The sequence below is a fragment of the Mesoplodon densirostris genome, chromosome 4 (genome assembly GCF_025265405.1).
Source record: "Mesoplodon densirostris isolate mMesDen1 chromosome 4, mMesDen1 primary haplotype, whole genome shotgun sequence".
Taxonomy (NCBI): Eukaryota; Metazoa; Chordata; class Mammalia; order Artiodactyla; family Ziphiidae; genus Mesoplodon; species Mesoplodon densirostris.
The window spans coordinates 155,097,064-155,110,026 of NC_082664.1; the positions used below are offsets into that span (position 1 = coordinate 155,097,064).

A 12,963-nucleotide genomic window follows, 5' to 3' on the forward strand; every position below is an offset into this window, starting at 1 on the left:
CATGCCTGCTCCTCCCCCATCTTCTTGGTCTGGAAATTCCTACTCAGGGGTCCAGCCAAAAGCCAGCTTCGCAGAAACAGCCCCACTCAAGCACCCCATTGGTCTGAGATGAGACCCCTCCACCTGCTCTCAGAGCACTCTGTCTCTTTCATGCACTGGGATCCCTGAAATTAAGCCTAGCTTGATCCCAGAGCCTCTGGCAGAGCCCACAGAGCCATCCGTGGTCTCCATGGGCCATCTCTCCTGGACCTGGGGACAGGGCCCTGAGCCCCGATGCTTGGGAGCCTCCCGACACCCCACACCACTGTCCAGAAAGGCTCCACAGGAAGCTACTGAGGAGGCACGTGAACCACTGCCCTGCCGGCCAGAGCACTCAGGCCCTGACACCGCCTCCCGTGTTTCCTGAGCGTTTTTCCCTGGAATGGCTGTTTCTGGCCTGCAGCTGGGCTCAGGGGCCCTTCCTCTGTAGAGTTGAGCTGTCCAGGACCACAGAATCTCACAAATGACTCTCTTTTGCTGTGCAAGAAAAGTTGACCCACACCTGAGTTCAAACCTTTCCCTCACTTTCAATCTTTCTCCAACATAGAGAGCTGACGAAGCATGTCCCTTCCCCGGCAGTCTCTCCACGCCCACGGTCTCTGACAAGTCACTTCTCAAGCAGTAAACATGCACTCGACCATCCCCACCCCGTCCCGTCTCGGTCTCCAGGTCAGAAAGCATCAGCCATACCTATGAGAAGGACTCTCTCTCCGGTAAATGTGAGGTGAGTTCACGGAAAGCGTCTCTCATGAACTCGCTCTGGATTTGTGGACCTGCAACTACTAGCTGGTGCTTTTCCAATTCTGATGCTTGCCTGCCCAAACCACTGGCTTCTCAGCTGCCTCAGGAGGTGAGACAACAACGCAAAGACAAAACCGAGTGAGGGGCTCTCGATGCATTACTCTGCAGAGTCAACACAGGACAGGCTGCAGACCCATTAGTTTAAAGATTATTATGGTCATACAACCAAGGGATCCAAGAAACCTGACCCAAGAAATTTTCCTTATCAATACTAAGAGAAACATGTCATTAATGTATTGTTTTTTTGCCAATTAATTTTTAACTTTTTATTTATACTGGAAATTTCCAAGCAGACACATAGATACAAAGAAAAGGAGAAAGAAATCCTATGTTCCTGTCATCCAGCACCAACGATTATCAACGCTGGCAAATCTGGTCTCATCTCTTACCTCAAACACATGCACACATGCAGATTTATTATTTTAAAACAAATCCCAGACGCGGGGCATAACCTTCTACCCACAAACACTTCCGTTGGGTGGGTGTCACCCTCGGGCTGCCCCATTTCCCTCCCTCCCCACCCCAACTCCCTGTGATTTCTTCCAGCAAAATGCACTCCCAAGGGAAGGATCACGTGATGGTTCACGTGAGATTGTAAGTATGTGACAAGATGTCAATGTTTTTCCTTCCAGAGATGTTTCATTTTAACAGGACATTTTAACCTTGGTTAAAGCAAACAAGTGGGGCGTGTGCTAGATTCTAAGGAAAGAACAGTTTGCATCGTGCAGGACAGTGAGCCCCTCTGAGCCCAGAGGCAAGTGCTGATGGGCCAGGCCCTGCTTGGCTGGACTCCTGTGGCCTCTGGGGCCCACTTGGTCTCTGGCCCTATGGCACTTAGAATATGCACAATTCCACCCTCGCTACAGCCTTGCTACTTCCCACGTTGGCAGAAGGGAAATGCGGCTCAGTGGTCTCCGCCAGCCCACAGGCCCACTTTGCTGGCATCTGGCCTTCACAGACCAGCTCAGCCACCTCAAGAGGGTGAGGAGGACAGCCACTGTCTAGATCTGCCCATCGTGGCACAGACTTCTGGAGGCTCCTCTCTTGCCCCTGCCCACTCCATGGCCAAACCATCAGAGGGACACCCATTTCTCCCACTATGAACTCTTCAAGTGAAAAATGAGCCTTCTCCCCTCACCCCAAGAACTAGAACAGAGAATAAATAAATGCACATGGGACTAAATCGTTCAGTGAGGCTAATCAACATTGATGATTCTGAAAATTTAGTTCTCATTAGGCCCTTTATTTTAAGACAAGACTAGCGTGCACAGGACTGGTGGATAGAGGATTCACCTACACCCCTGTGCACATCTTATCCTGTGCTGAATGGCAACCGAGCCAGTGGATTCTTTTATTTAAAAATAAGTAAAGTTGGGCTTCCCTGGTGGCGCAGTGGTTTGAGAGTCTGCCTGCCGATGCAGGGGACACGGGTTCGTGCCCCGGTCCAGGAAGATCCCACATGCCGCGGAGCGGCTGGGCCCGTGAGCCATGGCCGCTGAGCCTGTGCGTCCGGAGCCTGTGCTCCACAACGGGAGAGGCCACAACAATGAGAGGCCTGCGTACCGCAAAAAAAAAAAAAAGTAAAGTTTTCTAAGAATGAACATTACATTCTGAAACCACAGACTGAGGCCCAATGCACAGCTTCTGGTTTAACAATAACCTGTGAGTCATCTGCTGGTTCTATTCCCCTCAGAAATGTTCTGAGGGAGAGAGGGCCAAGAAGAAACTTCAGCTTTTTCTTCTGAGAGAGGGTTCCTGGTCCTGAGGTACATGGTGACAGTATGAAGGTCTGAATGGGCCTGAAAGGTGAGTGAGACAGAGCCACCTGGCAGGTCACAGCCTGCAACGCCTGAGATGGCTGGCAGGCACGTGTCAGGAGACCCAGAGGAGTTGCAGGTGAGACACCCTGGCCCTGCTCGACAATGCCTGGTCAGGAAGTGGCAGAGACAGGTGCCTCTTCATTCAAATGATTTTCCTCTGCAAACCAGACCTGATCTGGAAGACACCAGGCTACAGATGTAGAGTAAACAAATCTAAATTCTATATGTGATGAGGAAACAATAACTGCTACTCATAACAACAATAACAAATGTTCTGGAGTCTGCTTAGTGCAGTGCTGACAGAGAATCAGTCTCTTCACCCATTAGCCTATGAATTTCTCCAAATTAGCATCCTGATGCCATTGACTAGAAAATCCAGAGGGTTTTCTTTTCTATTTCCAGAGGACCTCAACCCACTGAATTAGATATCAATTAAAGAGGAGCATCACACATCCCCTGAGAGGCTTTCCAGGTTAGTCACAGCACCAAAGAATCACATAGGAGAACATGGCTACCTGCTCAGTAAATCCCCAAACCCTTCTGCATTTCTCGTCAATTGAGAAGGTCATAGGGCTCGGGAAGATGAGGAAGCACTTTATGCGGTGTGTACTTACACCAGGAAAGCTAGAGGCAAACCCTCGCAGAAATCAGGGTTCTCCTCAGGCCACTGGAGGGGGCTCTGATGTCAGTGGCTGCAGGGCTCACCCCCCTTCCAGGGCCACCTGCCACCCCGCCTGACACTTGCAGGTGCCTAGGAGGCCCAGGAGGGAACTTGCAGATTTTGTACCCAGGAAAACAGAAACAGCAAGCATTCCCCAACCTTTTTCTAAAGGATCCCCACGTTCTCTCCTCCGACGCAAGGAGCAGAGTTTCAGAGGTACCCACACACCGTGAACAGACCTTGAGGCATTTCCCCATTTTCATAATGAGTAGCCACAAAGACAGCTTGAAGATTCTCTGGAAACTCTGAGCTTGGGCACATGAAAACCTTAGCATTTTGGAGCTGGAAGAGTCACCCCACACAGTCTGCTCATGATGATGTGCTAAGTGACAGCTCGGTGAATCCAGGGTGGAGCCCAAGGGCACGACACATAACACAACCAGTGGCAGGGGGCCTACCCCACAGCCGTTGGCCCCGTCTCCTTCGACAGCATCAGAGCACCTCTCGGGGGACCATCAGGGTCAACCCCAGCACAGTCTCCTCCCTCTGCGTTCCCTTCCAAAGTTACCACAGGTCTGTGGTGCAAGAAGCCAATCATTTACGTGGACAAAGACACACACACTGCTGTGTAGGGTTGCGACACTGGACTACACTACAACTGTAACAGCAAGATTAGTTATTTATTCTAATCATAGAATAAGATCCAACAAATCGTAGGTGAACCTGGAACTTGTTAATGTCCAAACACCTGCACAAATGCAACAACTGCCACCCCTGAAATAAAAATAAGTGAAAAATCTATCATTTACCCAGATTTCTAGTGCAGTGACACTGAGGAACGAGATACTGGAACACCTGCTTTGCTGGCATATCACCCTGCTCAACGCACAGAAGGCGCCACCTCAGGGCAGCAGCTCAATCCGGCCGCTGAGTGGAGCTGCAGCGTCAATGCTGCTCCCTTGTCTGGGACAGCCAACGACAACCTGCGCAGAGCCTCAGAGACAAGGCAAACAGCCCTGCGCTTCCTGATCCACATCCTGCTGAGATGAAAGCTCTTGAAGATGGCTGTCTGCACATTCTGACCCCATGACAGAACCTTCCAGGGCAGCAGAACCGACCTTCCCAGCCAACAGGCTTGAACAGAAAGATCCGTTATTTACCTTTCTTGTGAGGGGCACCTCGATGGGCACAGGCACAACTTCAGCCAGCAGGCAGCCATAGAAAGCCACCATGGAGGCAGCAGGGTCATTGTTGGGGAACACCAGTGCCACCTGGACCAACACAGAGAGAGAGGGATTAACCACTAACACGAGGCCACTGGAAAAAATTTAGATGCCCTGCTTGAAAAATGCATATTAGTAAGATGCATTTTAATAAGTTATCAGATGCTTTTCCTTGATCTCACATGGAAGGCAAACAGATTACCCGGGTCATCTCTGACACCGCACCAGAATGCAACTACCCTTGCTGTTTACACGTTATCTCCCCCATCGGCACATATTTTTACATAGGTGAAACCACAGTGCATATACTATTTGTCTCTTGCTATTCTCACTGGGCTCTGAAGTGCGTCCTTGTACGTCCACACAGTCTTCACCATCGTAACTGAACGCTGTGCACTTCCTCCCTAAGGTGCTGGGCTCACAGCTGACTCTACTCTGATCCCAGCTCAGATTTAGCTCCCCAAGCCTTTACTTACCTGAAAATTGAGAATACTAGTGTCCTAGCGTTGTAGTAAAGATCAAATGAGAAAATGTATGCAAGAGCTCACACCGTGCCTGACACACAGCAGGCAGCCATGAACCACAACTGCCCACCAGGCCCTGGCCCCGAGAGCCGGTGCTCGGTCAGCCCACACCTGCGGCATCTGGCTTTCTGCCCTCCCGGGGAAGGTTTCCGTGAACACCTGGCCACACATCTCCAGCTGCCCATGGCCTCTCCAGTTCAGCCTCTGAAGAACCAGGAGTAAAATAATCATGGAGTTCTAAAAGGTAAATTTAAATTACTATCCTAATAACCCAATAATGGATAGTATGATTTTTCAAATGTTTTCTGATAGTCCTGAAGGGAATCTTAATGAAGAACAATTTTCCATCAGATGGCTTATAATTATTCATCCTTGTATGAACTGTGTTTCATTTCCTTTGCCTATTTATGTGCTAGTGTTTTGACATTTCCCATAAAATCTTTAAATATATTTCATAGTATTAACTCTTATATTTGACGCAGACTTCTCAATATAATATTGTTTTATTTTTATTAGTGTATTTAATGTTGCATGTAAACTTGTCAAGTTTTTCCTTTATGTTGTCAGCTTCATCCCATTTACATCCACCTGGCGCTCAGGTTAGCATCTGCCGTGGAGCTAACGCAATGTCGATCCGCTTGCTCTCCTGTTGCCCGATGCTCCTTCTGGAGTGGCCCTTCCTACTCTAGGTCTAGAAGCTGTCTTCAGGATACAACAGGCAGTCCTATTTCTGGATCCCCACTGAGCTCTGCAGGACTCTGCTTCCACTTTAACACAAGCTTCTCCCATGTGTTGCTCCAGCATCGGCACTGCTCTTCTTTGTTGATAATTAAGCACATAAATCCCATGATTTAGCAGATGTATATGATTTTTGTATTACCTCATTCAGGAATTTAACACATTTTTTTCTTTAAAAATGCCCTAACTTGAAGTTATTAACTTTGTCACGAACAGTTGGATAAGACATCCTAATTACCTCAATATCTAAGTAAGCAGGTTGGCATAAAGGACTCAGATGACAGCTGAGGATGGAGCAGGCTGCATCTTAAATTTGGCTCTGTTAGCAACACAGGATAGTTGATGGAAATAAAATTAAGTTTGGAATTATGTGAAGATTGCCTTTCTATATGGCATTCCTGTAGTTTACTAAAATCAGCCAAACGAGAGACATAGGAAACCGTTAAGGCCAATAAAAGCCATTCTGCACTACTGAAGAATTTTAAGAAACCCTGTGAAATAACTTTTGATTGGATGTTAATCCTTATTTTGTCCCAAAAGCACCCAGACAGATGCCAGGCTACTATCAGTAGGACTTCAAAGGAGGAATAAAAGGATTTATTTACATGTCTCTGCATATGAACCATAAACAATTATTTAAAGAATGATCTGAGGTTTGCACTGGCCTCAGGTGTTCTGCCTTCAACTGGTGGTCTGAGAGCCGACAGCATCTGTTTTTAGTTCTGGATCTGGCAAAGCAACAACATTCAATCAAATGTTTGCAAAGCTTCCAAGGCACCACTGCTGCAAGACTGCTGTCCTTGAACCAAAACAGAGGATGTTAAGAAAATGCAGATGTTGAAGTTCCACCCAAAACTAATGGCTGCACCCACTCAGAGAGGACTCGTTAAATTCGGACTTGTTAGTCCTCCTAGGACTAACCTATTCCACATGCAGCAGTCTTCAAGAGCATAGAACCGAGAGAAAGAAGGTACTGCTTCCAGAGCCAGACTGTGGATCAACATATTTCCAAAAGGAGCTTCTGGTCTGGCTCCTACCCCAGCTCTGTTCCAGGGAAGGGCAACTTGATCCAGGATTTAAAATTCCCACTGCTCGATCACTAAAGTTCATGCTGATAATGCCATATTATATAACCTTGCAGAGTTGGGTTAAAACAGGATGAAATGTTATATTAATGTAAAGTGAATAAAAGCAGAATATAAAATTGTGCATTATATGCTCTCAAAAGTATAAAAGTAACAAATAGAAAATGGTCAAATAGCTAAAGGCTCATTTAGAATCAAAAGTGAATTTTTAAAATATTTGTTTTAAGGAAGGGAAGACTGTATTTGTATCATTCTCACCAAACTTTCCTTTTATATCTCAATCAGTCACAAGTCCTGTTTTTTGGTGACAGCACAGTGATTCCAGTGCAATACTGTACAAATATACTTCATTTTCATAAACCCACACGGTTTCTTTTCATTCAATTCCCTATGTGTTCTCTGATATTTCATCGCACTTAACTATGCCCAGAGCGTCAACAGCTCCTCCGCTGGTCTTCCTGTAACAGCCTTGCTGTCCCAGTGCCCGGCTTCTTCTGTCCACATACCACACATCCCCCCTCAGCTCCCTTCCACACTCTGTCCTACAACCTGACCAAAAGCCACAGGCTTGCTTTTTCTCAAGAAGTCTTCTCAGATTCCAGAAGCTCCCAAAATGAGAATATTCTCCGTCCTTCCCAGAGTTCAGCTGTATCTCTCACCACCTATTTTGGGGACCTGTATCATTTTCCAATTTACAGATAGCCAATTATCAATGTCTTTATTTATTTATTTTTTAACTCTGCAAGCTCCCTGAAGGCAGGCTTCACATATGATGCATCTTTGTTTGTTCCACAGCTCCCACTGCAATATCCTGAAAACCTATTCAGCTTAGGCACATAAATGCCTTTTCAAAGCCCAAGCAGGACTCCCCAAAGTGCATTAATAGGGTCATCCACATGAAAAGCATCTATAATTCTTATGCTAAGGACAGAATGTTCATTAGCCTCTGAAAATTATATTTAATTAAAAATGATTTCCGGGCTTCCCTGGTGGCGCAGTGGTTGAGAGTCCGCCTGCCGATGCAGGGGACACGGGTTCGTGCCCCGGTCTGGGAGGATCCCACATGCCGTGGAGCGGCTGGGCCCGTGAGCCATGGCCGCTGGGCCTGCGCGTCCGGAGCCTGTGCTCCACAACGGGAGAGGCGACAACAGTGAGAGGCCCACGTACCACAAAAAAAAAAAAATGATTTCCAAAGAGGTAAAGAATCCTGTTTATGGTGACAGAAGGTTATTATCAATTGAATACTACAATCACATATGCTTATGTAATAAGTATTTATACGCACATGCCAGGTGCCAGCCATATGAAAACTTTTTAAAGGAATAATTTAGAAAAGTAGTCCCACCTCATACGATTCAAACCACCCACTGCTAAAGAAAATCTTTTTACTTATTTTGTTCTATCAAAACTTGACCCCACATTCCTACTGACTTCTTAGCAGAACAGAGATGGTTTATTTTATAACTGCTATTGTAAAGGAACTTCAAGAGTCTGAAGGCCAAAGACTTTTTTTTTTAAAAAAACTACTAAGACTATTAACCAAATTATAGATAAGGGAGATATATTACAACTGACTTTTTTTATCGTGATAAAATAAATATAACAAAGTTTACCATCTTGACCATTTTCAACTATACAATTCAGTGGCATTGAGTACATTTACACTGTTGTAAAACCATCATCAACCATCCATTTCCAGAACATTTTCATTTTCCTAAATTGTAACTCTGTCCCTATTAAACAATAACTCCCCATTTCCCACTTCCCACAGCCCCTGGTAACCATCATTCTTCTGTCTCTAGGAATTTAAGTACTCTAAGTACCTCGTATAAATGGAACCATACAATATTTATCCCTTGTGACTGGCTTATTATACTGAGCATAATGTCCTCAAGGTACATCCATGTTGTAGAATGTGTCAGAATTTCCTTCCTTTTTAAGGCTGAATAGTACTACACCGTACGAATATACCACCTTCTGTTTATTCATTCACCCGATCATGGATGCTTGAGTTGCTTCCTCCTTTTGGTTTTCGCGAATAGTGCTGCTATGAACATTGGTTTAGATATATCTGTTCAAGTCCTTGCTTTCAATTCTTTTGAAATTGAAGTGGAATTATCGGATCAGATGTTTAATTTTTTTAAGGAACCACCACAGTACTGTTTTCCACAGTGGCTACACCACTGTATATTCCTACCAGCAATGCACAAGGGTTCCAATTTCTTCACATTCTTGCCATCACCTACTATTTTCTGTTTTTGATAGCAGCCATCCTAATGATTGTGAAGTGGTAGCTCATGTGGTTTTGACGTATATTTCCCTAATGATTAGTGATTCATGGGCTTATTTGACTATTTGTAAATCTTCCCTGGAAAAAGGTCTATTCAAGTCCTTTGCCTGTTCTGTAAACTTTTTTTTTTGGTTGTTGTTGTTGAGTTGTAGAACTTCTTTATATATTCTGGATACTAATCTTTTATCAGATATATGATTTGTAAACATTTTCTCCCATTCTATATGTTTCTTTTTCACTCTCAAAAGTGTCCTTTGGTACACAGAAGTTTTAAATTTTATACATTTATTTTATTTATTTATTTTTGGCTGCGTTGGGTCTTCGTTGCTGTGCGTGCGCTTTAGTTGCAGAAAGCGGGGACTACTATGTTGTGGTGCGTGAGCTTCTCATTGCAGTGGCTTCTCTTGTTGCAGAGCACGGGCTCTAGGCTCACGGGCTTCAGTAGTTGTGGCACACAGGCTCAGTAGTTGTGGCACACGGGCTTAGTTGCTCTATCTTCCCAGACCAGGGCTTGAACCCATGGTCCCCTGCACTGGCAGGCAGATTCTTAACCACTGCACCACCAGGGAAGCCCAGAATTTTTAAATTTTGATGAAGTGCAACTTATCAATTTTTTTGTTCCCTGTGCTTTTGGTGCCATATCCAAGAAATCATTGCCAAATCCAATGTCATGAAACATTTCCCCTATGTTTTATTCTAAGAGTTTAGGTCTTTAATCCATTTTGAGTTAATTTTTTAATATATGGTATAAAGGTTCAATTTTGGGTTTTTGCTTATGCATATCCAATTTTCCAAGCACCATTTGTTGAGTAGACTATCCTTTCCTCCATTTAATGTCTTAGCATCCTTCTTGAAAGCCCCTTGACCCTACATGTAAGGATTTATTTCTGGGTTTTCTATTCTATTCCTTTGGTCTATATCTGTCTTTGTGTTAATACCACACAGCTTTGATTGCCGTAGCTTTACAGTAAGTTTTATAATGAGGAAGTGTGAGACCTATAATTGACTTTTAAAAGCTAAAGGTCAAACTTTTTCATTAAACTGGAAAGAATCATAGCCTACCACAGAATCCTGGGGCTGCAGCAATCTTATTAAAAATTCCCCATAATGGGCCCATGTTTTTATAATATCTCTTAAGTAAATCACAGCTTGTATTCTTGTTGGTTTATGGTGCTCTAAAATGATATTTTTATAAAATTAATTTGGAGTCCTTTGGGTGCAGGTGGGTAACCCAGTCTTGGGGCATTCTGAGGTACATAGCAACATATGGAAAAAAATCATTCCATTTAAGGCAAGAAAACTAGGTTCTACTCTCAGCCCCACATCTTAATTGGGGTGTAAAGCTTGGGCAAGATTATTTACTGCTCTGGGTGTAACATTAAAAAGGAAATACTAATATCTGTTCTCAGTAACTTGGCAGATTGCAGTAAGAATAAAATTGTGCTTTTCAATGAAAGACAGTAGCCTATATCAAGAAATTTAACACCAGGAAAGGAACATACCAGCAGTTTGCTGCCAGGATTTTCGATATCACTGACATAAAAAAGTTCTAAACACAATTGTCCTGCCTACTCAGGAAGACAGTGCAAGTACATTCCAAACTAGGAGACCACATATGTCAGGGGTTAGGAACACAGGTTTTGTGGTTGGACAGAAATGGATATGAGCACTGGCTATACCACTTTCTAGCTATGTGCCTTCAGCTGATACGATTCTTACCCTCTCAAGTCCTAATATCCTCATGGATAAAACATGAGAACTGCTATAGTTAAACTCGCTGAGTTACTGTGAAGATTAATCCTGCTGAATAACTGCTTCTGGTTCACAGTAAATGTTAAGAAAGCCTGATTTAGTAGTATGGAGGCACTGAACTTTGCAACTTTAAAAAAGTGGGTGTCTTCTCCACCTCAGACAACGTGTCTTGCAGATGTGATAATTTAAATTGCACTTACCCTATCTCCAGGTCGCACCATAGGTTCTTGTTTTGTACCTAATTTATGCAGAATGTTGTAAGCAACCTTCATACTTCTTGTCCACAGTTTGCCTATCAATACAAATGATAAAAACACAATTAATTGTACACATGCATTTTCTGTTGCGCATATGTGTGCACATTAACCTATATAGAGAGTATTACTTTTTTACTTTAAGCCTTTCAAGTTATTCCGAGTCCCTGGAATCAAGATGCAAAACAAAAGCCAGCAAATCTGACTTACAAAATCTGAGAAGCCTGAACACTGGAATAAGGTATTAAATACAAATACATCTAGGATGCTAAGAACCTAGAGCAAAGCCATAGAGAACTTAATTACCATCACAGAAGTGGGGAGGATTTCTAGGGAGTAAAATAGGGCAGGGACCACGGCATTAGTAAGTTAATGCTAATTTATGTTGTGCAAAATGACACCTATTTTCTCTATTAATGAGTCCTGTCTTGTGTGATTGCAATGAATGTAAAGGGCACTTAAGACAGGCTTTGGAGGGCCTGATCCCTCTCCTTCCCCACATCCTAAGTTTCTCAACTTCAACTTTTCCTAACTTTTAGGATTTTGGAATCCTAATCCCTGAATTTAGATAAAGATTATGGTAAAATTTTTGAATTATTTTAAAGTTTTGAACTCTAGAAAAAATCACCACAAAGCAGGATTATAAAGATTAAAAAAACATGAGAAAAATAACCAGTTTTGAAGAACTTGCAGATTCAAATCCCTGCCTTCATCCCAGTGCCAGATATTTCCTCAGCATACCCAGGTGATAGCAAACAGTCTGAGTACAAACCAAAATGACTTGAAAATCTAACATGAATTCTTGGACACATAAAGGCCTTTTACAACTTCAGCTTCTATAAGCTTTCAGAAGCAGTCAAGGTGTTAGAAATTATATTAATGCAATAATAGTATAATAAAGATAACAACAATTTGAACTATTTCCTATAAATGCAATCACTGTTCTAATCTTTTTCCTATTTTAAATGTAAAAGCTAAATTAATATACACTTTAATTATGAAATTAAATTATGAAATGAAAAAAATCTGAATTGATTTCATATTGGATTTTGCAGCAACCCAAAATAGGGTTCTTACTGTTTTCCTATCAATGGATTTATCAATTTGTCTCTTCCTTAGTGATTAGGGGGACAAGGAGGATTTTTCCATTATCTCTGATTCCTATAATTCCTAGGACATTCCTCGCTCATAGTACGTGCTCAACAAATGTTTCTTTGTTTTATTAACATCATAATAAAGCAAGCTATAAAAAACAAAATCGCAGTATACATTTTAGCCTACTTCTTGATCACTGAGAGTAGCTACTAGGTGTGATGTTTTATTCATGTCCCTCCTCCATCTTCCTTAACTCCACCTCCTCAAGACTGGCTACATTACAATTATTTGATGATTATATTTTTGCCCTAAATAGTCACTAGCCATTAGAAATAATGCAGGGAGTTATTTTTTTCCTAAAGAAATCACAAATATTTTGTGCCTTCAGATTTAATGTGAACAATGTTAGGAAAGTATTATAGTTGAATAAACAATTACAATCAACTTCTTGTAAGTGAAAAAAAATCAATGCATTGTAAACAAACAAATCAATTACAATCACACAATTAGCACCATTATATTTTGTTAAAGTTTCAACTTCATTCTCAGTTTGGAATATTAAACTTGAGATCATCATAAATTCATACAAAAGCCAATTTACAACAGAGAGTTTGAAAAAGGAAACAACACACTTTTGGCAAGTTCTAGAAATATTTTTCTAATAGAAAAAAATAAAGAGTA

The 12,963-nt window shown here is 42.7% G+C and overlaps 1 protein-coding gene across 4 annotated transcripts in view; it reads right to left on the minus strand.

Moving 5' to 3' along the window:
* The window catches only part of DIP2C (disco interacting protein 2 homolog C), a 368,942-nt gene that overhangs the window by 112,466 nt on the left and 243,513 nt on the right, over positions 1-12,963 (minus strand). For all 4 annotated transcript variants that reach the window (XM_060097544.1, XM_060097543.1, XM_060097542.1 and 1 more), the window contains 2 exons: positions 11,134-11,225; positions 4,482-4,592 (listed from right to left, as the gene is read on the minus strand). In XM_060097544.1, coding sequence (XP_059953527.1) covers positions 4,482-4,592; positions 11,134-11,225 — 203 coding nt within the window. The remainder of the gene's footprint in view (positions 1-4,481; positions 4,593-11,133; positions 11,226-12,963) is intronic.